General features: G+C 50.8%; 1 protein-coding gene across 1 annotated transcript in view; it reads left to right on the forward strand.

The window, feature by feature from the left end:
* Nucleotides 1-16,915, forward strand: part of Mad1l1 (mitotic arrest deficient 1 like 1) — a 308,135-nt gene extending 291,220 nt beyond the window's left edge. Inside the window, exon 18 of the mRNA XM_032886912.1 lies at nucleotides 16,334-16,915. Coding sequence (XP_032742803.1) covers nucleotides 16,334-16,492 — 159 coding nt within the window. The 3' untranslated portion in view covers nucleotides 16,493-16,915. The remainder of the gene's footprint in view (nucleotides 1-16,333) is intronic.
* Nucleotides 16,916-24,876: the final 7,961 nt, after the last annotated feature.

The following is a 24,876-nucleotide window of genomic DNA, read 5'->3' on the forward strand; positions in this document are numbered from 1 at the left end:
CCTTCAAACACTCTTTTCTATAGAGAACAAGACACTTCTACCTCCTGAAGTCTGAGGGGTTGGGACAGCTCCAGACCTGCAGGTACCACCTCCCAAGCTTCCTCCCAAGTCCCGAGTTATCTGAGCTCAGCCATCCTTCCCTCAGCTGCTTTCTTGCTGGTGGCTGTTTGGAGGACACCTGGTTCTAAAGACCTCTTGGATTCAGGTGGTCACTTCCTTATACCCTCATCTTCTTCACCATTGGACACTCCATCCCACATCATCCTGTGGGTCTGGAGCACCCCTTCAGTGCATACAGTCTGTCGGTTGTAGAATCTTGGAGGAGAATGTGCTCCTGAAGTGGCATTAGCATCACCCATCCCGGTAATGGTTTGTGACCTTCTGACCTCCCCATGAAGCTCTGCATTACTGAAAGGAGAGGTGACCCTGGTTGCTATTAGTGAAGTCCCAAGGCTGGCTGGACCCTGAGGATATGAAGTCTACTAGGCAAGTGATTAGCCTGGAAACGGGCTGGTTCTCATGGCATGACGGGGAGTGGGAGATGGACGAGTGCTGGACTGACCATTCACCAGATGACCACACATGTTGAGTTCTGAGCCAGCTGAGGCAGGGTGGCAAAGTCCCTGAGGCTGGCCAGGGTCAGACAGTGGCCTCTTGTGCACTGTAATTGTGTGCTTTGCATGTGACTGATCAGGGCTCACTTTTCATTAGGGCCCTGTCTCAAGTCAGCAAATCTGCAGGAGGCTGAGAGTGCAGCCTGGTCTGGAAGCAGAGCCCCTTTCCCACTGGTCACCTCCTGTCCCTATTGTGAGTCATTGTGCCCAGGGGTCTGCCCCACCTTATAGATAGGGCACAGGCTAGGGATGGTAGGTAAATGACCATGGTACTCCGCCTGCTCATCAGCCAGCCATACATCATCTTCACAGTCCTGACAAGACCCTGGGCAACTGTTCTTTCCCCACACCTGAGTCTGTTCCTGACCTCCCTGAGGAAACTCTGAGTCAGCTGGTGGAGCTCATCAGGGGCATCTTCTGTAGGGCCTATGAGCTGAGCCCCCCATAGAGACTGAGAAAGTCCCTCAAAGAAGGTTTAACTCTGGTTCCCCCAATGCTGACCCTCAAGGAAAGGCCACATGGCAGCCTCAGGAAGGAGGGCTATGTGGGAGCTTCCTGGCTAAGATAGAGGTCTTTGATGCTGAGTCCCACTCATCAGACCTCAGGATCTCCTGTGGACACCCACCAAGAGTCCTGTGGTAGCCTCCCATCTGACACCCTCTCTGTCCTGTAAAGCACAAAGTCACAAGCCACCATGCTCCGTCAACCACAGACCTTTCTCACGGCTCACAGATGTCGAAAGGCTGGGGTCATGACAAACCTGTGTTCCCTGGGAGCATGACTCCATGTATGTCAAACTGGGTCAGCCCTGTAGGAGGCTCACTGACGCCGGATGAGACAGACGCCTCTAAAATTGCTGGCTACTTTTTAAATCACCTTTTAATCCCAACAAAGACATAAATGGCTGTGAATAGTTTAGCAGGCTCTCCTGGCCACCCTCCCTCACACCACTCCCATTGACTGTGTGGGCTCAGTCCTCTTGCAAACAAACCAGACCTCTTCTGTGTTCCCCTCTCTCACCTACAGTCACCGAATGGCCCTGGCAAGAGGCTTCAGCTGTGCTGAGCTCAGCAGGAGGGAGCGGGCATATCAGTGTCATGAGGCCATGGCCTCTGGGTGGAAAATGACTTAGCTTCCCTCCTCTGTGAGCCCTGGCTGCATCCCAGCATAGTTTTGCTGGCGCTCTCCAAGAAGACTGGACCAGGACAAAGCCTGCCATTTCAAAAATGAGCCTGGAGCCCAGGTCTCCTCCCCAGTCTTTGTTTTTGACTCCTTCATATTAGGACTCCCTGTAGGAGACGTGCACTTTGGCAGTGGGATGTTTTAATTGCCTCTCAGAATAGCTTACCATGAAGAACACTGCACTGTGACTAACCAATTGTATTTAAGGAAGCCCTGGCACAGTCAGAGGTGGGCCAGCTGATGGAGCCTGCCCACTCACACAGCCACGGAGCTGCCGTGTGGCCATGTAGGCCCTGACCCCCTCTGGGCTTCCTGCCACAGTCCCCAGGGCCAGTTTCAACCAAGTGTTCCAGAGAAGGGAGTGTTACCCTGCAGCCTGAGTGTACATTCACAGTCAGATGCCCTCAGCCCCAAATGGAAGCAGCTCCAAGCATGGCAACTAATGCTACTAGGCCCTCCACAGAAGCTCCATCAGACACTCGTGGATGCTTGTAATAAAACAGCCAGGTCAGGGAGGGGACACTCCTCTTCACAGACCCTGCTTCCCTAAGCAGTCAGGCAACCATATTTCATCCACCATCTCCATGTAATGAGGCCTGATTAGCTTCCCCCTTGAGCCTCACATAGTCTTGCTTTCCCTTGGCCTTGGGGCTTTGAGCTAGCCAGCTCTCACCCAAAAGAGGGGGCTCTGAGTTGGTCCACAAACTAAGCCATGGGAAGTGGTCATGGACACGTGACCTACACATGTGCACATAGCATTTGACCCATGGACCCTGCCCTATTTTATGGCATAGCCTAGAGGGTCCTGGATGAGCCCTGCACTTTCAAGGAACCCATGAGCAGAGGGAGAAGGGAGGCTCTGAGGCAGGATCCATTGCCACCTCCTGAGGGCACATGAGTGTTAGACATGTGGTAGAGATTGATTGGGAAGGACCGAGAGAGGATACTTTGATGGATCTCTCTGGCATGGAGGACACGTGTTCATTCTCAGTCATTCCTGAAGGTGCTCACCTAGAGACAGATTAAGCTAGAGATGGCAAGGAACAGGTACCCAGTACCATAGGTCTTTTTCCAGCTACTGCGAGACAGTGATGTGGATCCTGAAGAGAGAGCGGAGCTGCCCCCGAGGGCCTTAACCCGGAAGGAAGCATGGCCCACACAGGGCTTCAGCAGAGGAAGCCAGGAGCCCACGTGGGAAGGGCTGCATGTGAATCCCAGAGTCTGATGCCTCATCTCTCTTAATTACTGGCAGGGCAGTTGCTGAGTTGAACTGGAGCTGGAAAGCCTCAGTGAGTAATTACTGTCAGAAACACAAGATCTACAAAGCCGTAAGCTCACAGCTTGGTGATGTTACCGAGTCTAATTAAAAAACAAGAAAGAAAATTCTCTTTCATGATCGACTTTCAGGGTCAGTGAAAGATGAAAATCAAGGCAGCTCGTAGTTGATGCCAACACCAAGGGTAAGTGAGCAGTCTACACAGAGACGGGCAGACATGCTAGGGTGGCCAGGGTCCCTGGGATATCCTCAGCCAGGAAGCACCCTTGACTCACAGGAGGGCTGAATCACCTGACATATCTGTGCCCAAGATGAATACTACCTTTTGAGGTACTGGAACATTCCCACCAGTAGGCTTCTCCCTCCAGTCAGTCTCTACTGTAGGTGTTGGAGATGTTGGCTTTTATCAGAAGCCACTGCCCTGCCAGAGCCTCCAGCAGGCCTGCCTGTGTTGAGGCAGCAGGGCAGTGGTTTCCGGTAGCGTGGGTACCTTTGAACCTTAGACCTGAGCAGCCTCACTATTCTGGATTTCTCCATGGGCAGCACATCTCTGAAAACAGTTGGTGACTGGATGCCCCTGCTAGTGCCACCGGCCCATGTGGTGGGAACTAGACGGAAACCCATCAGTCCTCAGTGCAGCTAGCCCAAAAGCGTCTGAACCAGAGGTGGAGTAACAGGGACTTTCCCACCTTCGTCTTAAGGAGCCCACAGCTGGGAGGGAGGCCAGAAAGCTGCCTCGTTAGTCTGTCTGCTTGAGAACTCCCAGCAGAGGCTCTGGGCGAGTCTGAAGTAGGACAGAGCAGCCAAGTCCTGGGCCAGGCACCAGCAGGGTGTGTGTGAGGAACTTCCCGGTAGTATTCTGAGAAGCAAGTGGCCTGGCCCACTGGGGCCCACTCTGCCATGTGTCAGACTTGAGGCGAGTGAGACACACAGTGAGGAGAGTGCATCCTCGCCCCTCCAAGTCTTCAGAGATTTAACTCTGAAAGTCGTGTCATTCACAGGATATTTTTAACCCAGAACCAACAAATCTGCCTTTTAGCATCAGCTGCAGCAACAGCCTGCACCCGCAGCTTTGAGAGCAGATGGTTGCCCAGCTGTCATCTATGTCCCTGGGCCCACCAGGAGCCCTGAGCCACACCTGCCACATAGGAAGGGCAGCTGCCTTCAACGAGGCATGCAGAGCCACTGAGAGCACAGCTGCCCATGAAGCACTGGTCCTGAGAGGCCATCACAAATCAGAGAAGCCTAAACCTTGATCCTGGCCACTTTGCCAACACACAGTCAAGGCCTGATCCCCAGATCCTCTGTGCTCACCTGGCCTTCTTCACTCCTACCCCATCCCTGGGGGCAGAGCGGGCCTCAGCCCTCTTCCATTCAAGCTGAGTGTGGTACACCAGACCTCACCCTTACAACTGAATAAAGAAGACCCCCCCATGGTGTAACATGGGACAAAGCACGCACTGTCAGCAGTTCCCTAGGCCACAGGTTCCCACCACAGAGCAGGCTGGCCATGTATGACCCAGAATGCCTGGCATGTGGTATGTCACATGGAGCAAATGACAGGTCCCCAGGAAGGAAGCCAGCCATGGGTAGAGATAGGGCCTGCCCCAATATGTTCATGGTATAGAGTTTCCTCTTCAGCCTGTGTTTAGCTGCATGGTAACAGGAAGCAGGTGATGGGCTGGGCTATGAGCCCTGAGGTACACACTCTGCTAAGTCCCCAAACCCACAGGGGGCCTTCCCTTCCAGTGTGGACAGTTGGCAGCCAGGCCCTTGTGTTAACCACTTTATGAAGACACGTTGCTCATGGCTGGGGATTCCACTGAGCTGTAGAGCACTTGTCCAGCAGGCACAAAGCTTGAGGTACCTTCCCAGCACAGATGGGAGCAGATGTTGATTCCGGTCTTCCACCATTGCTCTCTCAGAGGGAGCTGCTAGGAATATTTTTCTATTCCTCTCCACATTTTTAAATATGTTTTTGTTTATTATTACTGCATATATGCGGTGGGGCAGGGACTGCATGGCACAGTGCACATGTGGAAGTCAGAGGACAACTTCGTGCAGTGGGCTTTCTCCTGCCTGTGTGGGTTCCGGGGATTGAACTCAGATGGTCAGGCTCCCGTGGCAAGTGCCTTACTCACTGAGCCACCTTGCCAGTGCCACGATTTATGTTTTGTTTTGGTGATTCTGGGACTTGAACCCCTGATCTTGGGCATGTGAGGCTTTGTGACTAGCCCTTGCTACCTCTTTTCCAAGACAGGGTCTCTGACTGAACCAGAGCTCACAGCTCAGCTAGACGGGTTGGCCATAAGTTCTGGGGATGTGCCTGTCTGTCCTGCAGCACCCCCAGCTCTGCACACAAATCACAGCCATTCATCCTCACTGCTGACTGACACTTTACCCACTGAGCTGGCCCTGCACCCCTCCTGTGGAAATTTCTGAGGGCTGTACCACTTGCCTTCCATAGTTTCATCTCTCCTGATCCTCCACAGTATCCTCCCTGCTTTGGGAAGTACTGTGCAAGGGTACCTGTATGGCAAACAGAGGTCATCTTTGTGGAGTGAGTTCTCTCCTTCCACCTTTCTGTAGGTTCCAAGTATCAAACACAGGTCTTCAGGCTGCATGGCAAGTTCTCACACATCTTGCCAGCCCCTTAGCTCATTTAAAAACAATAGGTTGTGCATTTCCATGTTACTGATTCCAGGAGTCTTTGTATAGCTGGGTACACAACATTGATGAGCCATAAACCAGGCTATGTCTCCTAGGCCATGCTTTTTGGGAAAAGTATCCGCCTAGGGCCCCACGACCAAGTTCTCAGCACAAAGGAGATTGATTTACCCCAGGGGGACAGAGGGCAGAGAATTAGAGACAAAGACGGGAAGATAGAAGATCAGGGAGAAGGCGAAGTTAGCAAGGGAGATGAAGGAGGAATATTTGTCCTGAAGGACAAAGCACTGCCTCTGGAGAGAGAAGAAACAGACACAGCCCATAAGCAAATGTTCAGATGAGGGCCTATTAGTTAGGTGAATTAAAGGAGTTTTTGATTGCTGGATTTCAAAACTTTGATAGCTGGACCTTGGTAGTCAGCCTCAGAAGAAGGAAGTAGCCAAATGAGGGAACACACCTTGGTGGCTAGCTTCAGGAATGTAACCTAACAGTAGTAAGGCAGAAGGAATGGGAGAGAAGGCCAAGGCCTGCCAGAGCCATGTTCACCATATACTCGAGCTGGCCAGAGTCCCTTCAACATTGTCTTTTCATTCTCTGAAAGCATTTATGGAAGAGCAGAAGTTCTAACTTTGGAGTGTGCATCTGGTGTCAGATCTAAGGAGCATGTATCTCCATGCTTTTCTTCTAGGAGTTCTATTGTATACATTTTACAGGTCTGATCCATTGGAGTTGACTTTTGGATCTGACACTAGACATGTTTCGAAGTTCTCTCATGCATCTATGGAGGGCTAAGGATATGGCTCAGATGGCAGAGTATTTTTGCCTAGCATGCACAAAGCCCTGGGTTTTGTCATAATACCACATAAACCTGGTATGCTGGTGCATGCCTACAATCCCAGTGCTCCAGAGTAGACAGGAAGATCAAGGCCTTCCCTAGCTACATATGGAGTTTAAGGCCAACCTGCACTCAATGAGACTCTTGTCTCAAAAAACTGTGTGTGTAGGTGCACATACCTTCATGTGTCCTGGCACAGTGACATTGTTTATAAAACACTGAGTTACATTTGTACCTTGGCCACAAACCTGAGAGGCAGCCTCAGGGTGAGCCACCACCATCCCTCCATTTGTTCCTGTTACTGTTTCATCCTTACCCTGCAATTCAAGTAGTGTTCGCTCCAGCTTTGCTCTTTTTCAGACCGTGTGGGAATCCCGGGGTTTGTAGATCTCCTTCCAAACTGTAGTCTCAGCCATTCACATGCTATGAAGCGGGAAGGCAGCTCGGGTGTTGACTGGGCATGCACCAACTGCGCCGATTGTCTGGGGATGCTGCATCTTAGCAACGCACCTCGCAGCCAAAGAGGGCTTCCTCTGAGCCCATCTTCTCATCTCCATCTTGCAGCTGTCTCAATCTTCTCTCAATCTTTCCCTAGGTGATTCATGTTTCAGTGTTGTTATAAAAAGTATTGGCTTACACTTTTCATTTCTGTTTGATGATAGCGTACAACACCCTAGGATGCCGCCTGCACAGAGGTGGTATTCAGGCATCTCCATCTTCTCTATTGTGTGAGAGAAGCATTCACTCCTGCCCCTCAGGGGTGGGTTCCACCATGTGCTGTTCACATGCATTCCTTGTCCATTTCTACTGTGCAGAAAAATATATGTTAGGAAAGTGGCTCACTAGATAAGAACACTTGCTATAGCCGCAAGGACTTACGTTTGAGACCCACAGCCTACATAAGAAGCCAGGCAGAGCAGCTCACACTTGTCCCTGAGCACTGGGGAGGCAGGCAACAGTAGGTCTTTCTGGGCAGCCACGTTCCAGACTAGTGAGAGACCCTGTCTCAGTGATGAAGGTGGATGACTCCTGAGGATGACAGCTAAGGTTGTCCTCTGGTCTCCACGCAAACACACATACACCTGAGCAAGCACACACACATATGTCCTACAAACATGAAATGTGTACTTGTGCACTATATATACTTTGACCTGCGGTTTTCTCTTTTTTTTTTTTTTTTTTTTTTTTTTTTTTTTTTTTTTTTTTTTTTTTTCTAAGATTTACACACATGATACACTGTCGCTGTCTTTCAGACACACAGAAACATCGGATCCCATTACAGATGTTGTGAGCCACCATGTGGTTGCTGGGAATTGAACTAGTCAGTATCTTTGCCATTTCCAGCCCAGAGTGTGCGGTTTCTTTTTCATGGGTAATAGTTGAGTCACCGTGAGTCTCCAGGACCAAGCATCCTTGTATTTTCAGAGAAGCCTGAGTAGGTCATTGTTTGGAATGGACAGGCTCAAGAGGCAGATGCTTGTTCCCAGCAGGTTACTCTACCTGGGGAAGTCTGGAGACTTTAGGAGGTAGGGCCTTGCTAGAGGAAACAGGTCATTAGGTGTGTGTCCTTTAGTGCTGTATGGTTGGTATCCTGGTTGGCCCCACTATTCCCCTTCTCAGCTCCTGCCATGATTGACTGAGAAACTGTAAGGAAAAGAGATCATCTTTCAGTACAGCTACATAATGTGACGGATGTGGAGGGGGAGGGGCTGGGGAGATGGCTCAGTTGGTGAAAGGCTTGCCTTGCAAGCATGAAGACCTAGTTTGACCCCCAGAAGCATACATTTTAAAAACCACAGTTGGGGCTCAGGCTTCTACCCCTGTGCTGAGGAGGCAGAGACAAAAGGATCCCTGTGGCTCATCTCAGCCAGACCAGTGGGTACCAAGCCAGAGAGAACATCTCAGAAAATAAAATTGAAGGCGGACTGTACATGGACTAACACCCAAGGTTGACCTCTGGCCTTCACATGTGTGAGCATACATGTGCAAAGGGAGCTACACAAGTGAGCCACACCGTTGTAAGGTAGACTTTGCACTACACAATAAGACCTGAATTTCAGCCATGCCCTTTGGGAACTTTGTGTCGCCAGAGGGTCCTTGTTTTGTAGTTTGTACCTTTTCCTTACAATGTCTTCAGATTTTGATTTCATAGCAGAGCTCGGTGAGGTTCAGACAGTTTTTTAAAAATTGTCTATGTAAGTGGCTAGAGGTGTGGCTAGGCACTAGAGTGCCTAGAATCTTCCATGAGCCTGGAGTGGCTTGGGAGGAATGTGGTTACTGTTATGCACAAGGCCCTGGGTTCCATCCTCAGAAATGCAGAATGGATAAGTGGATGGGTGAGTGGGTGGATTGATAAATGGTCAGTTTATAGTGTAGATCAGCTTAGAAGTCAGGCTTGGGGGTTGGGGATTTAGCTCAGTGGTAGAGCGCTTGCCTAGCAAGCGCAAGGCCCTGGGTTTGGTCCCCAGCTCCGAAAAAAAGAAAAGAAAAAAGAGAAATCAGGCTTGTATACCTTGTGTGTCTGAAGACCCTTCAAGGTTATTATCCCACAGTGTGTCGAGTTCAGAGTAGATGCTCCACTATTTTTGTACCCTGTGGTGGTTTGAATATGCTTAGCCCAGGGAGTGGCACTATTTGGAGGTGTGGCCTTGTTGGAGTAGGTGTGTCACCGTGGGCATAGGCTTTAAGACCTCATCTCAGCTGCCTGGAAGCCAGTATTTTGCTAACTGCCTTTGGAACAAGATGTAGAACTCTCAGCTCCTCCTGCACCATGCCTGCCTGCATGCTTCCATGTTCCCACCTTGACGACAATGGATTGAACCTCTGAACCTGTGAGCCAGCCCCAATGAAATGTTGCCTTGGTCATGGTGTCCGCTCACAGCAGTGAAACCCTAACCAACACACATACATATGCACATGTACACGCACATGCACACCATTATCTCCTTGCCATTATTGTTTTCAGGGAGAGATAGGCTGTCACCTTTATCTTCATTTCTCCATAGGGAAAGCATTTCTGCCTCTGTTGGCTGCTCGGAGCCTAAAAGTGAGCAAGTTGGAGGTGTGTGCTTTGTTGCTGTTTTCTTCTTGCCTTGTTTGGAGTGTATTAGGCTTCTTGGATCTTTTGGTTTAGGCTTGTCCTTCCATTGTCCAAATGTGGGTGTGATTTCCTCAAGAATCTTTCCATCCCCCACGTCAGTTACACATCAGTGGAAACAGTTCACAGTGACCAGTTCTGAAGTTCAGGATGTGAGGAGGGTACAGGCCCTTACACAAAGCCAGGAGTGGTTCCTTGGTAGCTGCGGTCTGGGAGCCTGTCAGTTCTCTGTCATACTATAGTACACACAGTGCTGCTCATTTCCTCTGAGCTCTGGAAGCAGAGAGAGAACCCAGCAACACCCGTCAGAGCTGAGTGTGAGGTAACAGAGAAACCTCCCAGCATGTGTGCCATGCAGTAGTCTGAAGCAGATCCCACTGAAGGAAGGGTGGGGACGGGTGGGGACTGACTGGACTGTGTTATCTGGATGTGGGTTGTTGAGAGCTGTTTCACAGGCACCAGCTCACTCTGACCTCTCCTTTGGGACTCTCAAGATCGTGACGCCCTGTCATGTGACCCAGTCATGTTATCCATAGATGGGTGGGTGATTTCTCCTTTGTTGTTTTGGGTATCTCCTCCCACGGCATCTTTGAGATTACTTGTCCTCTCGGGGCAGTGTCTGGCCTGCTCTAGTGCCTCCCACTGCTCGTCCTGTTTCATGGCGCCATGCTCACTGTGGGGTTGGCTGGGCACTGTCTCATGCTTTTGGTCACTTGGTGGGAAGTAATGGTGAGTTAATGTTACCTGTTACGGATGTCCACTGGTCCCCACTTCTTTTCTCTGTGAGCCATGCATTCCTGATTCTCTGTGTGACCAGCTGACCATCAGTGGGTATTGACACTCTCCTTGTCCGGGTCTGACTTCTATAGATTACAGTAAATATTATTGGCTTCGCAGTAGAGTTGCCTGGAAGCAGTTTGAACCTTAGGGACCTTAGTTTAAGATTTGTGAGGTGGGACCCAACTGTAGGGACTCCTTCTGCCCTGCCACTGATGTCAGACCCTTTCTGAAGTGGCTCCTGAGTCCCCAAGAGCTGTCCTGGGGCTGGGAGAGAGGGAAATTCTCAGCTCTTGGAGCTACAAGTGCTAGCGGGGGTCTCTCTGGTCTTTTAGTTTGTCCTGGTCAGGTAGTTTTTACACCAGGTGCCAGTCAGCATCCAACAGAAGAAAGCACGCTTGAAGTCATCTCCCTCCCACGGCGGTCCTCTGCCCTGTGACCTCAGGCCACACGTTTCTGTCCTTTGCCCCCTTAGGTCCTTGACTTGAAAACTGTGCTTCATAGTTTTGAGTTTGTGGCGTCTTTTCACATGTGTGTTCGTATGAGTGACTGTACGCATGAGTACACGTGTGGTGGGGTACAGGAGTGCATGTGCACAAGGGGGGCATTCTCTCAATGCTCTCCACTTCTGTCTTCATTTGTTTAGTTATGGGGTGGGGCACATGCCCGGCATTGGTGGGGCCAGAGGAAAGCAGTTCAGTGTTTCTACTATGTGAGTCTAAAGGATCAAACTCAGGTCATCCATCAGTTCCGTGCAAGCACCTACACCCGCTGAGCCCTCTGGCCAGCTCCCCCCACCGCACCCCCCATCTTATGAGGCATGGTCTCTCAGTGAGGCTGGGGCTTATTGGCTCAGCTAGGCTGGCTGGAATCTGCCTGTCTCCACCTCTCCTAGAGACAGGGTTATGGATGTGTCATCCCTGACCTTAGAACAGGGTTACAGATGTGCACTGCCATGCCTGGCTTTAGAAGCATACTAGAGATCTGTACTTGAATCCTCGTGTGTACTAATGGGCTCTTTACCCACCAAGCCGCTTCCTAGCTCCGTGTCTTATTTGGACTATTTTACATGTAAGGGACTCAATTCTGAAACATTGCCTTGACTGGGAGTGCTACATGGGATTTGATCCTCTGAGTCACTATGGCCCCCAGCAAAGGGCCAAGGCAGCAATCCCTGTTTTGTATTCAGAGAAGGAAATCAGTGTTTACACCCTGGTCATGCAGCAAGTAAGAGTGGCATCTGGGGTTACATCTCACCAGGTGATGTCCATAGTCTAAGTATGGTGACTCTAGGAAAAGCCACTCTCAGAGACCCAGTGCCCTGTAGGTGGCAGACAGACCAGTGAGGAGACCAGCCTGATTGTTCTGTCTCCCAGCCCTTGGCAAGATGGCTAAGGCCTTGGAGCAAAGCAGCCTGGATGCCCTGGCTCTCCCAAGCTCCAGTGGAAGCTGTAGAAGAGTGACTCTCCCGCCTTCCCCTTTCCTCAGGGCACCAGCTGAATTGCACAACCTTCTGCCCACTACTGTTTCCTCTCTGCCCCACTTCTCCAGTATGTCCTGGGCCCCCATGCCTCTGGGCACATAGGGAACCTGAGAAGGAAGGGTCAGGGCTCACTTGTCTGCCCTGCTGGTGAGACCCATAGATAGACCCCACGGGCTGTCCCTGCCCTGTACCCTCCAATCCCTCCCAAAGCTGCAGGAGCAGCTGTGGAACTCTGAAGCAGACCGCAAGCCTGGGGGATGCAGTGCTCATAAATAGAAAGCATCCAATAATAATAATTGTGTGTTTGCGAATCATTAGGGGCTGCAAGGCCCAGCCCCCCCCAACACACACACACACACACACACACACACACACACACACACACAGCTCCAGAGGGAAAGGTCACCCCTAGCTAGCATAGTAAATTCCTTTCACGCTTTGTCATTAGCCCATGGATACTTTCCTTGGCGTAGTTCAGCAGGGACACAAAGCAAGCCACACAGACAGTTTCTACTCTTAGAACTCCATGTAGGACCGTCATTTTCAGCTCTGCCCTCATCATCCTGAACCAGTGGCCGCCAATTCCTCCTGGGGTCTGGCAACTTGGGGCACAGGAAGAAGACCGAAGCCTGATCATGCTGGATGCCAGCTATCAGCTATGCCAGCTGCACTGGCACAGCTCTTCTGATGAGCTAGGGGGGAGGAAGCTCTGGTGGGTAAAGGAGGGAGGGACTTGGGGTAGGTGTAAAGTGACTGTCATGAAGAGGGTTCCCTGGGCTGAGCTATTGAAGTAGTTTGTTGTCTCTACCACTCAGCAGCACAGGCTCACAAGGCCTGCATACTGCACTCTCTGATAGTGTGAGGCAGGGTGGGGATGGCAGCCACTGTAGTGTCAGTGGAGAGGGACAGACCCAGGTCTAGATGCTGAGTGGGAAGACCATGAAGGGTACCATGTTCCTTGGCCTGAACAGCATGGGACTCACCCAGTGCTGGCTCATGGTCCTTAGTATCCTTCTGGCTGTGTTCCCAGACACCCCAACATCCCTATCTGGATCTCCTTGGCTTCACACATACAAGTCACGTCCCCTGCCCAAATTTAGCCCTGCAGTCCTCGGGAACAGCCCCCTGCTGGAGGCGGAGGCGTGGGTCAAAGGGCAGAGGCTGGCAGCTGTCTGCAGCGGGTATCTTCATCTCTTGCGCTGGTCCCACAGTGCTGTTGGCCTGTCCCCAGCACAGAGGGAGAGGGAGCTAGAGACGGCACATGCACGTAGCCCATAAATATTTCTAACCACAGCCAGCACGTCTGACTGGGCAATTTGCTTTTTAAAAAATTGCGCTCTAATTTTAAGTGAACAGCCCCTAATTATGGTGATTTGCAGGCACCTGGGGACCGGGTGGCATTTGAACACGGCAAAGCGGTACAGGGACTGATTGGCGGGGTGTCATTCAATCCGCACATGCTGATAAGCCAGGACCACTTCCCTGGGTGGGTCTGCACGAGGAGGTGAGCCTACCTGAGCCGAGGCAGGCAGGGCGACCAGAGGAGCCAAGTTGAGAGAGTGGGCAGAGGGACTGTGGAAGGGCCTAATTGGGCCATGCCCAACTTGTGGTACAAACCTCAGACTTGGTTTTGTTTGAGACTTGTAAGGAGAGACATTTCCTGCCCTCCCTCCAACCTCCAGAGGGACCTGCCAGGACTTGTACTGGCCACAGAGAGACTCCGTGAGCAGATGCCCAATGGGGTTGGAGTGTATTTTATGTGGCCTCTTTAGTTCTTGCCTATTTATCAGGATAGGAGAGTGGTGCTGGCAGCTGAAACAGGTCTCTTTCAAATAAAGAATGGGTGTAGTGGCCTCTCACCTGAGCTACTTGGAACACAGAGGCAGGAGGACCATAGTTCAAGGCCAGTCTGGGCAACCTAGTGAGATCTTCTCCCAACATAAAACAAGAGGACTGGGGTGTGGCTCAGTGGTAGAGCCTCTGCCTAGAATCCCCCAGTGAGGGACTGGGGTATGACTTAGTGGTAGAGCCCCTGCCTAGAATCCCCCAGTGAGGGACTGGGGTATGACTTAGTGGTAGAGCCCCTGCCTAGAATCCCCCAGTGAGGGGCTGGGGGCGTGGATCAGTGGTAGACAACCTGACTACAGGATTGGAAGTACAGCTTGATGTTGGGGTACTTACCAAACCTGTTAAGTTCCATTTCTAGTAACACAGTTAAACAGACAAACACACATCTGGGGAGGGGCAAGGGAGACATGACACCTAGAAGTTCCTGTTGAGGGTACCCAGAACATGGGAGTGCCAGGACATGAAAGAAGGTTCTCCTGGAGGTTCTCCTCCCACCCTATTCCTGCCCCCACCCAGCCAGCCTGTTCCTTCCCAAACAGCTGCCTCAGAGTCAGCCCCTCTGACATTTCGGGAAAAACATTGCGAGTTGAGAGCAGAAGGGAGAAATGAAAGGATTTTCTCGAGAAAAGGTCAGAGTGGTTTCTCTTATTTTTGTTTAAAGATGGTTTGTGTTGAACTATGACAAGGCTAAATGTATTAAGGGCCATGGGAACAGGCTGGGGGGTCTGCCTATGTGAGAAAACAGGAGGAAAACCCAGGTAACAAGCAAGACAGGAGACAGCTTGGGGAAGCAGTGAGGTAGAGCCTCCCATTCCGTGATGGCCCACGAGGGATGGGGTGAAACGGGGTGTGGGGGCCTCAGCAGCTGCAGTCTCCCCAGGTCCCCTCTTGCTCATGCTAGGGAGACAGTGGCAGTCATGGACTCCAGGACCCAAGGGAGCAGCCTGGCCATCTGTGTGGCTCCAGGGAGTAGGGTCACCTGCAGAGCCCCTGGCAGGGGGGACTTTTCAAAACAAACTCCTCATGCCTTGGGCCATGCATCCCGGCTCTCATTAGCACATCCACTGTGCATTATTCATTGGCACGGCTATTCACAGAGAAACGCTGTCCCCAAAGCAGGGCTCCCTGCTCTCTCACCGTGGTACACAGCACCTGCCTCCTGCCTCTGCCGTGTTGTCTATACAGATGCCTCATGCCAGTGGCACCACATAAACAGCCTACTATGCTCAAAGTTTCTTGAGCTTGTCCCTTTTCACGGCTGAATTATTTATTTACATATGTGTAGCTAAACTGCAATTTGTGTATTCCTGCATCCCTGTAGGCCATTATGCAGCTTGTCACTGTGGACATTGGTATGTGCCCCTTCCTGTAGATGTATGTTTAGTTGGCCTGGGTGCACACTGAAGGTACCAGTAGATGACGTGGTCATGCTGGGAATTGTGAGACTTTTCCACAGTAGCGGAACTTCCTGTCAGAGACGCACTGGTGTTCTGATTTCTTCTCATCCTTTCTGATGCCTGCCTTTCAGATGGCTGTCAGGCTCTGGCCTGACTCATATCCCCTGGCAACCCCATAAACCCATTTGGGTTTTTTTTGGACCCCCTTGCTTCTTCCTTGGAGAACCAACCAGTCCGACCTCTGCTCTGCTCCTAATTGGGCCCTCTGTCTTTCTGTGGCAGAGTAAGAAGGGCTTTAGACTTACTGGACACTAGTCCTATGTCAGACCTGAGGTTTGGGCATGGTCCTATGTGAAATTATGACTTCTTGCCTTACCTCCCAAGCAGCGCTTTTCTCTCCTGCCCCAGCGGTCCTTCTATATTTTGGGTCACTACAGTATGGCTGGGCCAATTGGCAGGGGAGGCCCCAAGATAAGTGAAGGTTGAGGAAGGAAGGATGGCAGGAAGGCCCAGGGGCTTCATCTGCTTCTCCCAGCCCAGCCTGCATAGTGAAGGGGTAGCCTGCCCAGACAGCCAGGTAGCCTGGGCAGACCCAGAGAAACTGCACTATGCCCCACTGCAGCTGCGCGCCTGTCTGCAAGCTCCACTCCCACCTCCCATCACAGCGATCGTGAGCCAGTGTGCCCTCCCTTCAGTTATAGTGACATAAGAAAGTGGGACAGGAGCTAGTCTGAGCTTCAGAGGTCACCCTGTTAGGGTGGCACCCAGCATCTTGTCTTCACAGTCTGGAAGACGCTCTGGACTTGCTTCACCTCACCAGGTCAAGTGAGTAACAGCTGCAGAGTCCAGCTACTAAAATGGAGGTCCCCAAGAATTGTAGCCTGTTGTAGTTGGGATAGCCATGAGGCAGGACTGGCTCCCTGCTGTGAATCTCCACTTCCTCTGCTGATGACCTTGAACTTTGCCTTGGTGGGCAGTGCAAGCCCACTGAGTGCAAGAAGCAAGCCAGTGGCCCTGGAGCGCAGGCTCCATTCTAGTGCCAGGCAGCACAGCCTTCCCTGTCCCTTACCCCCTCCACTGGGGAGCATATGAGGACAGAGGACAGATACTTGTCCAGTAGCCACTTCTGACCTCCCCTCTCTTCTCTCCTCCTGCAGGCCACAGGACCCTCGGGCTCCAAGATGCAGCTGCTGGAGACGGAGTTCTCCCGTTCAGTGCCTGAGCTCATTGAGCTGCATCTGCTGCAGCAGGACAGCATCCCTGCCTTCCTCAGCGCGCTCACCATAGAGCTGTTCAGCCGCCAGACCTCTGTCTAGCCTCTTCCCATGAGCATCCGCGCCTACAGCCACTGGACCTCGGCCTAGCCTCTACCTGCAGCGTCTCACATGCAGCCCTCAGACCTTGGCCTAGCTCTTGGTCTTCCAGACAGTTACCCACATGTCCCCAAGCTCCTTTGCTACCCATAGCTGCATCATGTCACAAACACCATTCTTGTCCCTGGCCAGCAGGAGCAAGCTGCTGGGGATGACCAAGCCAGATCACACCCCACCATTCTCCTCTCCTCCCCACCCCATCCCGTTCTAGGGCTGTACTGTCCCAAGGTGTGCCCGTACCGGCCCCCAGTCCCGTGTGCTGGTTGTTTATGTCACTTTGGTGGCCAGACTGTGGCCTGCGTCCACAGTCTCAGCCTGATGAAATAAAGTGCTACATTTATCTTCCCTCCCCGGACTGTGGCCAAGGCTGTCCAGGCCTCACCACTGTGCTGTGCTTCCCAACACCTGGCAGGTCTGTTCATACATGCAGCTGAAAGGGACAGGCAGATGGGGTTGGAATGCTAGTGTCCCATCCCTCTGAGCCTGGGCGTCTCATTCCCTGCCTTGGTTTTCTTCCCTGCCTGCCCCTCCCCAACCCCCCCGCTCGAGGCCTCTGAGTCCAGTGGGTGAACCTCCCTTGCTAGCTCCCCCTGCAAGGGGCCTCACCAAGCCCAGCCATCCATACCACTGCAAGTGTCCTGATTAACAGGTTTTCTTGGGCAGAGGTGGAGAGGAGAGGGCCTGAGTTGGAGATGTATGTGTCTGGGCACCTGATCATGTGTCCCTCATGTGTTGATGACCTGTCACCTGAGTGTATCATAACCTCCTCACATGCCTTCAAGAAAATGGAAGTGAGACAGCCTGCTGGGAACGCTCACGCTTGGGCCAGGGAAAATTTTACTCGTGGCAGCCCCAGGCTTACACCAGCTCGTCACTGGGCCCCCACTGATAAATGGGTCTTAAGCTGCTAATGACTCACTTTAAGGGATTAGTGGCATGGTGACAAGCGTCACAGCCAGGAGGTAACAGGATTTGCTATGTCCAGGCCTCCAGCTCCCCTACCAGGGGACCCCTGCTGCCCCCACCTCCTCCCATCACGCTCAGCTGGAACGACTAGTTCTGCCATGACTGAGTTCTTTATTGCCTTGTCCTTTACTGCCTGGTGCAAGGCCCTCTGGGATATACAGATTGTGGGCGTCTCTCCAGCTCCTGGCCCATCCAGAGACCTCCAGGCTGTTCCCAGGCAGGAATGAACAGCCTCCCAGGGCAGCCTCAGGATCCCCCAGCAGCCAGCGGGGACTGGTTGCACCCAGCTCTCCGCTCGCTCTCTTCCATGTCAAGCTGGCCTTCATCTGATCACAGCCTTCCAGCTGCGTGGCATCAGGCTACAGGTTAGGAATGAAGGGGTCCTGCTCCAGTCAGCTGTGGGTCTGGACTCAAACCCAGCTCTCCAAGCTACCTGGCTTCAGAGTCATATGAATGGTCCTTCCTGCTTCCCAGCATCCTAGGCCAAGTACAGGCCGTCTTCATCCTCACACAGGCTGGAAAGGGAGACTCCAAGGCCCAGGAGCTCCCAATTGACATGCACAATACACACATATACACAGTGCACCATTGCACATGGAAATTGTACACCCTAAGCGTGTGAGGCGTGTGCTGGCATATGGAAACATGAGCCATAATGGCACTTGTGCATATCTATGTTAGTGTGTTTGGACATGGACTCTGCATGCATGAACATGTGTAGGTGCTTATGTGTGCTTGCAATCTGAGTAGTACTTCTGCCCAGAAAAGGATGTGCCCACCCAACACACACACACACACACACACACACACACACACGGGGGGGGGGGGGCACCAACAAGTGGGAGCAAGGAGCCCCGGCGAGGCCTATATTTATACTTGCTTTCTGGTTAACTGTACAGCTTGAGTATCATTAAAGCAAAACTAATAAACCTCCAAAGAGACAGGAGGTGGGGGAAGGAGAGCCCTCCCTTGGCTCCCAGCCAGCTTCCAGCCTGGTGGGCGGACCTGCACACCCCGTGTGTGGATGGGCGAGAGTGCCCAGGTTTGTTTTGTCAGATTCTGTACAGGACTTTTTAATAACGGCATTGTTGTACAGCTTGGTTTTTCCCAACAGCCATCCACAGATCCATAGCCACCGGGTTTTGTTGCAGAATCTGAAAGACACAAACATCGAAGGTTCTCATAAGGCTGCTTGAGAACCAAGGCTAACCCAAACACCAACTCCTGAGTGAGGGGAAATCTGCCAGCAGCTCCCAGAAGTACTGCGTTTCAATCTGGGTCACTGTTATCTTTCCGTGTGTGTGTGTGTGTGTGTGTGTGTGTGTGTGTGTGCGTGTGCACGCGGGCGTGTCACATGTACTACAGGGCACATGTGGAGGTGTTAGCCAGAGTTGGTTCTGTCCTTCCTCCATGTGGGTCCTGGAGATTTGAACTCGGGTCATCAGGCTCGGCAGCAAGCACCTTTACCTGATGAGGCATCCTACCAGCCCCCTGGGCCACCATCTTTAAAAGCCAAGTTCCAGAGCCTGGTTAGGGAGCATCTTGTCTGGAATCAGATCTGCGCACACGTCAGCTGCCTTATGCTGTACCACAGCGCCCCTTCACTAGACAGAGCCTCAGAATGAGGTGAGGTAGAGACAGCAGGATTCCCCAGGACTCTGGCTAGCCTGCCTAGCCTACTCAGCCCTGAGTTACTGAGAGACCTGTCTCACAGTGAATCAGTAAGGTTAGTGACTCCTGAGAAACCATGCCTATGATTGACTTCTGGCCTCTTCATGTGCACACGCACATACATGGACATGCACATGGACCTTACACATGCATGGACATGCACACGCACATACCTGGGCATTCACAGGCATACAAAGAGAGTTGATCAGAATGCAGAGACACAGACAGATGACCCCTCAAGGACCAAAGGAGATGTGTATACAAACCTTGACCTTGGACTTGGAGGATGCATGTGTCGTTTAAGCCAAGGTCACATTTGGGTCCTACTTTCTCAGCCAGGCTGCTTCATTTTCCCCTGTGACATTTATCACCACCTCGCATCCTGTTTAGTGTGTCGCTTATGATATGCATATATATGTAGGGAGATATTTTAATCATTCTCTTCTCACCTATGGAACAGTGCTGTCTCAAGGAAATGTCATGCCGATGACATACGTCGTGAAATGTTCAATAGGGGGCTGGAGAGATGGCTCAGTGGTTAAGGACACACACCTGTCTTCCGGAGGACCCAGAACCTATGACAGGTGGCTCACAACCACCCTTACCCCAGGTCCAGGAGGTCTGATGTCCTCTGTGGGCCCTGCACTCACACCTGCATACCCACACAGCCACACACATGCTGTTAAAAATACAATCTGGAATGTTCAGTAGCCACATTAAGGAAGTATGGAGTGGAGCTAATAGGATGATTCAATGGGTAGCACTTTGCTTTGTAAGTTCGAGGACACTTGGACTCCACATTGTAACCCCATTGTTCCTAAGACATAGGAAAATCCCCTAAAACCATGGTTCTCAGCCTGTGGGTCATGACCTTTCGGGTTGAACAATCCTTTCACATGAGTCACCTAAGGCCATCTACATAGTGTGTACACTATGACTCATAACAGCAAAAATACAGTTAGGAAGTAGCAACAAAATAATTTTATAGCTGGGGTCACTACACAGTTTGTGGGGGTCATAGCATTAGGAAGGTTGAAGGCCACTGCCCTAGAAGCTTGCATGCTAGCCAGCTATTCTGGCCTATGCCGCTGTAACTGTAAATCTTTGGGGATCAGCACCCCCTTTTTGCTCCCAAATAACTGCAGGGTATTTCTGTGCCCTGCTCAGCCCATTTTAGCTCCGAAATAAATGAGGCAGAGACAGTATATTTGTTAACAAGCTTCAGGCCTAAGCTCGGCATGTTCTGAGCTGTTCTCCCTGGCTAAGGCTGCTGACTTCCTGTCCACATGTCCTTTGCCTTTAATCTGAGTCTAGCCTTGGCTCACTCTGGTCCATGTGCATCCTCACGCCTGCCCATCGCCATCTTGAGAAGCCTCCTTTTCTCTTCACATGGTTTCTCCACTCCTCTCCCACCCTCCCTCTCTGCTCTCTCTCCCGGACCCATAGACTGGAATTGGAAGTCTCACCCAATTCTCTTCTGCCCAGCTAATTGGCTTATCAGTTCTTTTATTAACCAATTGGGGATGATGGAAAACAATGTTTACATAACATGGCGATCCGAGATGGTTGACCATGCCATCTTCCAAACCTCAACCAGATACTGCTAAAAGATGAGGCAGCGGGATCATGAGATCAAGGACAGCCTGGACTGTACTTAACAGAGCCAGGCATGTTTACATAGTTTAGCAGCATCTATCCTAAGACTGGAATACAGAAGTTAGTGCGGTCCCTGCCCAAGGATGATATGCAAATTAGATCCAGGTGTAAGTACACACTTGGGATCCCAGCACTCAAGAAGCTGACCAAGGCCAGCCTGAGCTACACAGTAAATTCTGCACAGACTGGACTACATGGCAAGACCCTGTCTCAAAACAAACCAATAACAGAACTGGGGGTATGACTTAGTGCGTAAAGTGCTCGGCATGCAAGGGTGGAGATTAGAGTTTGGAACCCCAGACCCTAGGTAAATTAAGGGGTGCCTTGCATGCCCCTGAGGGCCAGCAGAGCCATGCTTATCCTGGACTCACTGGCCATCCAGCCTAGATAAATGGATAAGATAAGGTTCAGCGAGACAGTCTGTTTTAAACATTAAGGTGGAGAGGGATTGAGGAGGGCCTGACGTTACCATCTGGCCTCCGTGGGCATGAACAGGCAAGTGTACCCACACACTACACACATCCCAAAGTAAAACACAAAACACCGGAGACAAGACAAGGAAGAAGCCATTGAAATTAGTTTTCAAGTATGTTTTATATAACACAATACATCCAAAAGCTTGCGCATTTCAGCTTGTGATTGGTCTTTAAAAAAACAAGCAAAAAAAAAAACCAAAAAACAAAAAACAAAAAACGAGGCACAGGTTAACCTTGGATGTACTGAGTCTTAGAAGCTGAGGTGTTTCTTCCACCTCAGGTTGAACGAGCCACACCCAGGGCTTGGTGGCCATGCGAATGGTCATCTGTTCTCTGTAGGCTCCATAGCAGTGGTCCTGGCTTGTCAGGCTCTGTGGACACTCACTGGGCAGACCGTGTTCTCAGAGAGAAGCTGTGTATCCATCCTGATTAACAGAAGCCAGAGAGAAGCATGTTGTCTCAGTTGCTATAGCCTCAATAAACACCGAGCGCATCAGCAACTTGGGCAAAAAAAACCGTTTCTTTCAAAAGGCTTCCAGCCTGTGCTCCATCCAGGAAGTCAGGCCATGAAGAGGTGCTGCTTACTGGCTTGTTTCTCACGGCTGCTTTCTTACAGCACCCAGGACTGCCAGCCCACATAGGCTGGGCCCTCCCACATCAATTAATAATAAAAACAATGCCCCACCATCTTACCTACCAGCCAATTTGGTGGGTCCACTTTTCTCAACTGAAGCTCCCTTTCCTGGAGCTTATGACCAAAAACTAGCCAGCACACTCGTCACCTGTGAATAGTGACAGAGTAGGCCTAGTTCAGGAATTGGGGGGACAAGATAACTAACCTATATAAGCACTTGGGAGCCTGGAGGGCATAGTCAGCATCTAAGGTCCTTCTGATCCAAACCATGGGTTCTTCCAGCTGTGAATGCCCTAGCCCAGACATCAAAAACCCCCATTCCATGCTGGCTCAGCACCAGCCTTCCTTTGTGGCCTCAGTTACCACACCTGGAAAATGGGCTAAGAGCAGGAGGGAGGGGTGTCAACAGTATTCCCAGAATCAACTTGGCAGCAACCTCCAGTATCATCCCACAATTAGCCCAACTACCAGCCGCCACCAAACCTTTTTCCTCTTTCTTTTCTTTACTATACTTAAAATAGAAAATTAAATTTTACACAAGGTTTACAAGCTGTTAACGGAATTCACTAATCAAACCCCAACACCCAAGTCCTTGAAAATGAAAATTTAAAAGGTCTGCATTTGCATATTCATGTTCTTAATAGGGTTCAGAAGGTATATTTGCAGCTGATGAAAAGGATTAATTAAGCCTAATTTGCATTGGTGGGCCTCTTAACCCTTTATGAGCTGGACCAGAGACCCAGGGGTTGCCATGGACCAGGACAGCAAGTGAGAGATGCCCATCCTGGCTGCCCCTCCCTTGGTGGCCACAAAAGCTACACAGCCATGCAGCCCTGGAAGCCAGAGCCTCCTCTGGGATTCAGTGATCTACAGTGCTGTAGCAGCCACTGCACTGGCACAGAGAGCCAAAAACCAGAAACCAGACTGGCAGCCCCTCTCAGCTGTTGGCTCTGTGGTGAGATGCAGGCAGGACAGTGTGTGTGTGTGTGTGTGTGTGTGTGTGTGTGTGTGTGTGTGTGTGTGTGTGTGTGTTAGCATCAGGTATCGCCTACAACCACTCTCCACCTTAGACTTGGTTTTATTTCATTTTGACAAGATTTCTCAGCATAGCCTTGACTGTCCTGGAACTTGCTCTGTAGACCAGGCTGGCCTCAAACTCAGACATCCACCTGCCTCCACCTCCTGAGTGCTGGGATTGAAGGCGTGTGCCACCACTGCCCAGCCCCCACGTTAGTTTTGAGGCAGGGTCTCTCACTGAACATGGAGCTAGACTGACTGGCCAGCAAGCCCCGGGTACCCTCCTGGCTCTGCCTCCTCAGCTCTGGGATTGCAAGTTCATGCCATTCCACATGGAGTCTGAGCCTCAAACCAGGTCCTCACACTTGCGTGGCAAGTGCTTTACCCACTGAGTCACCTTCCCAGGCCCTACGTCATCTTTGCCCTCATCACTCCGAGGTCCTTTAGTTTTCTTTGTTGTTTGTCTATGTGTTGAGACAGGATGTGTGCCATGTTTGTGTGTGTGTGTCTGTGTGTCTGTGTGTGTGTGTGTGTGTGTGTGTGCCAGCTTTTCTGGGTGCACATGTGTGTCATGTTTGTGTGCAGGACAGTGTACTTGTGTGTTGTCATCTGTGTGTTCGTTCACATGTGCACATATGTACATATGTGTGAATGTGTGGAGTTGTCGCCTGGGTCTGTGGCACTTGAATGGGCCACCTCTACAGTATGACACTCGCCGTGACCCAGATCTTGGTGACACACATGTGGAACATATGTGTGTATGTATATGTATTACTCGACTTGTATACATAACATACATTCACAAGGATTATTAGCAAATGTGTTTATATTTATATATACATATGTGTATGTAGTTACAGATATGTATGTACACATTAAGTATACAATGTGGATACATATAAAAACATGCACATAATTATATACATAGTTCTACATACAATATAATGCCATATACAACATACTTAGGTATTTAATGTGTGCACACATAATTATAGATACAATGTACTTAGAATTATTGCTTTGTTCTTTGTTGTATGTAGTAATAGGGTCTCTCTGTATAGCCTGGCACCTCAAACTCACAATCCTCCTGCCCCAGCTTCTTGCCGTTGTGATTATAGGCATCACTGTATCTGTGTCATTTCAGCAGGTGCCTTCCACTCTGCAGAGAGGTGGCAAGGACAGCTGAGTTTCTCAGGGCATAAATGGATGCATGGATAAGTGAATAGGTGGGTTGGTGAATGGGTAGATGGATGGATGGATAAGTGAATAGGTGGGTTGGTGGATGGGTAGATGGATGGATGGATAAGTGAATAGGTGGGTTGGTAAATGGGTAGTTGGGTGGATGGATGGATAGATGAAGGGATGGGTTGATGGGCAGATGAGTGAATGAATGTTGGAATTGGATAGATTCAGGCATGGATGTATGGAAGCACAGATGGACAGATGGATGGATGGATGGGTAGGTGCATGCATGCATGGTCAGAAAGGTACATTTGTTCATAATACACATGCATATGAGCATAGGGAAGTATATACAGCACATATCTATATCTATTATGTGCCTAGAGTAATGGACAGACACACACATTATGAATGGGCATCAGCCACACTGATATGGAGTGTGTTTGTGTGTGTGTGCGCGCACGCAATGATTTCTCCCAGGCACCAGTCTAAGGTTGCCCATGCTGGTTTGAATTACTTGTGTTTGCACTAAATTATGGTTCCAGTAACTCCGTGGCATTACATCTTAGAAGTGCTGGTTCTGTGGCCGCAGGGCGCTCTGCCACGTGCCTCATTAATCTGATCCCCTTTTGCCTGGAAATTAGACCATTTGTTTGCCTTTTGTGAAGATTATTCTCAGCGATTATGATCAGGGCTGTGGGAAGCCGCGGGAGCTTCTGGCTGGC

This window comes from Rattus rattus, chromosome 16 (genome assembly GCF_011064425.1).
Source record: "Rattus rattus isolate New Zealand chromosome 16, Rrattus_CSIRO_v1, whole genome shotgun sequence".
Taxonomy (NCBI): domain Eukaryota; kingdom Metazoa; phylum Chordata; class Mammalia; order Rodentia; family Muridae; genus Rattus; species Rattus rattus.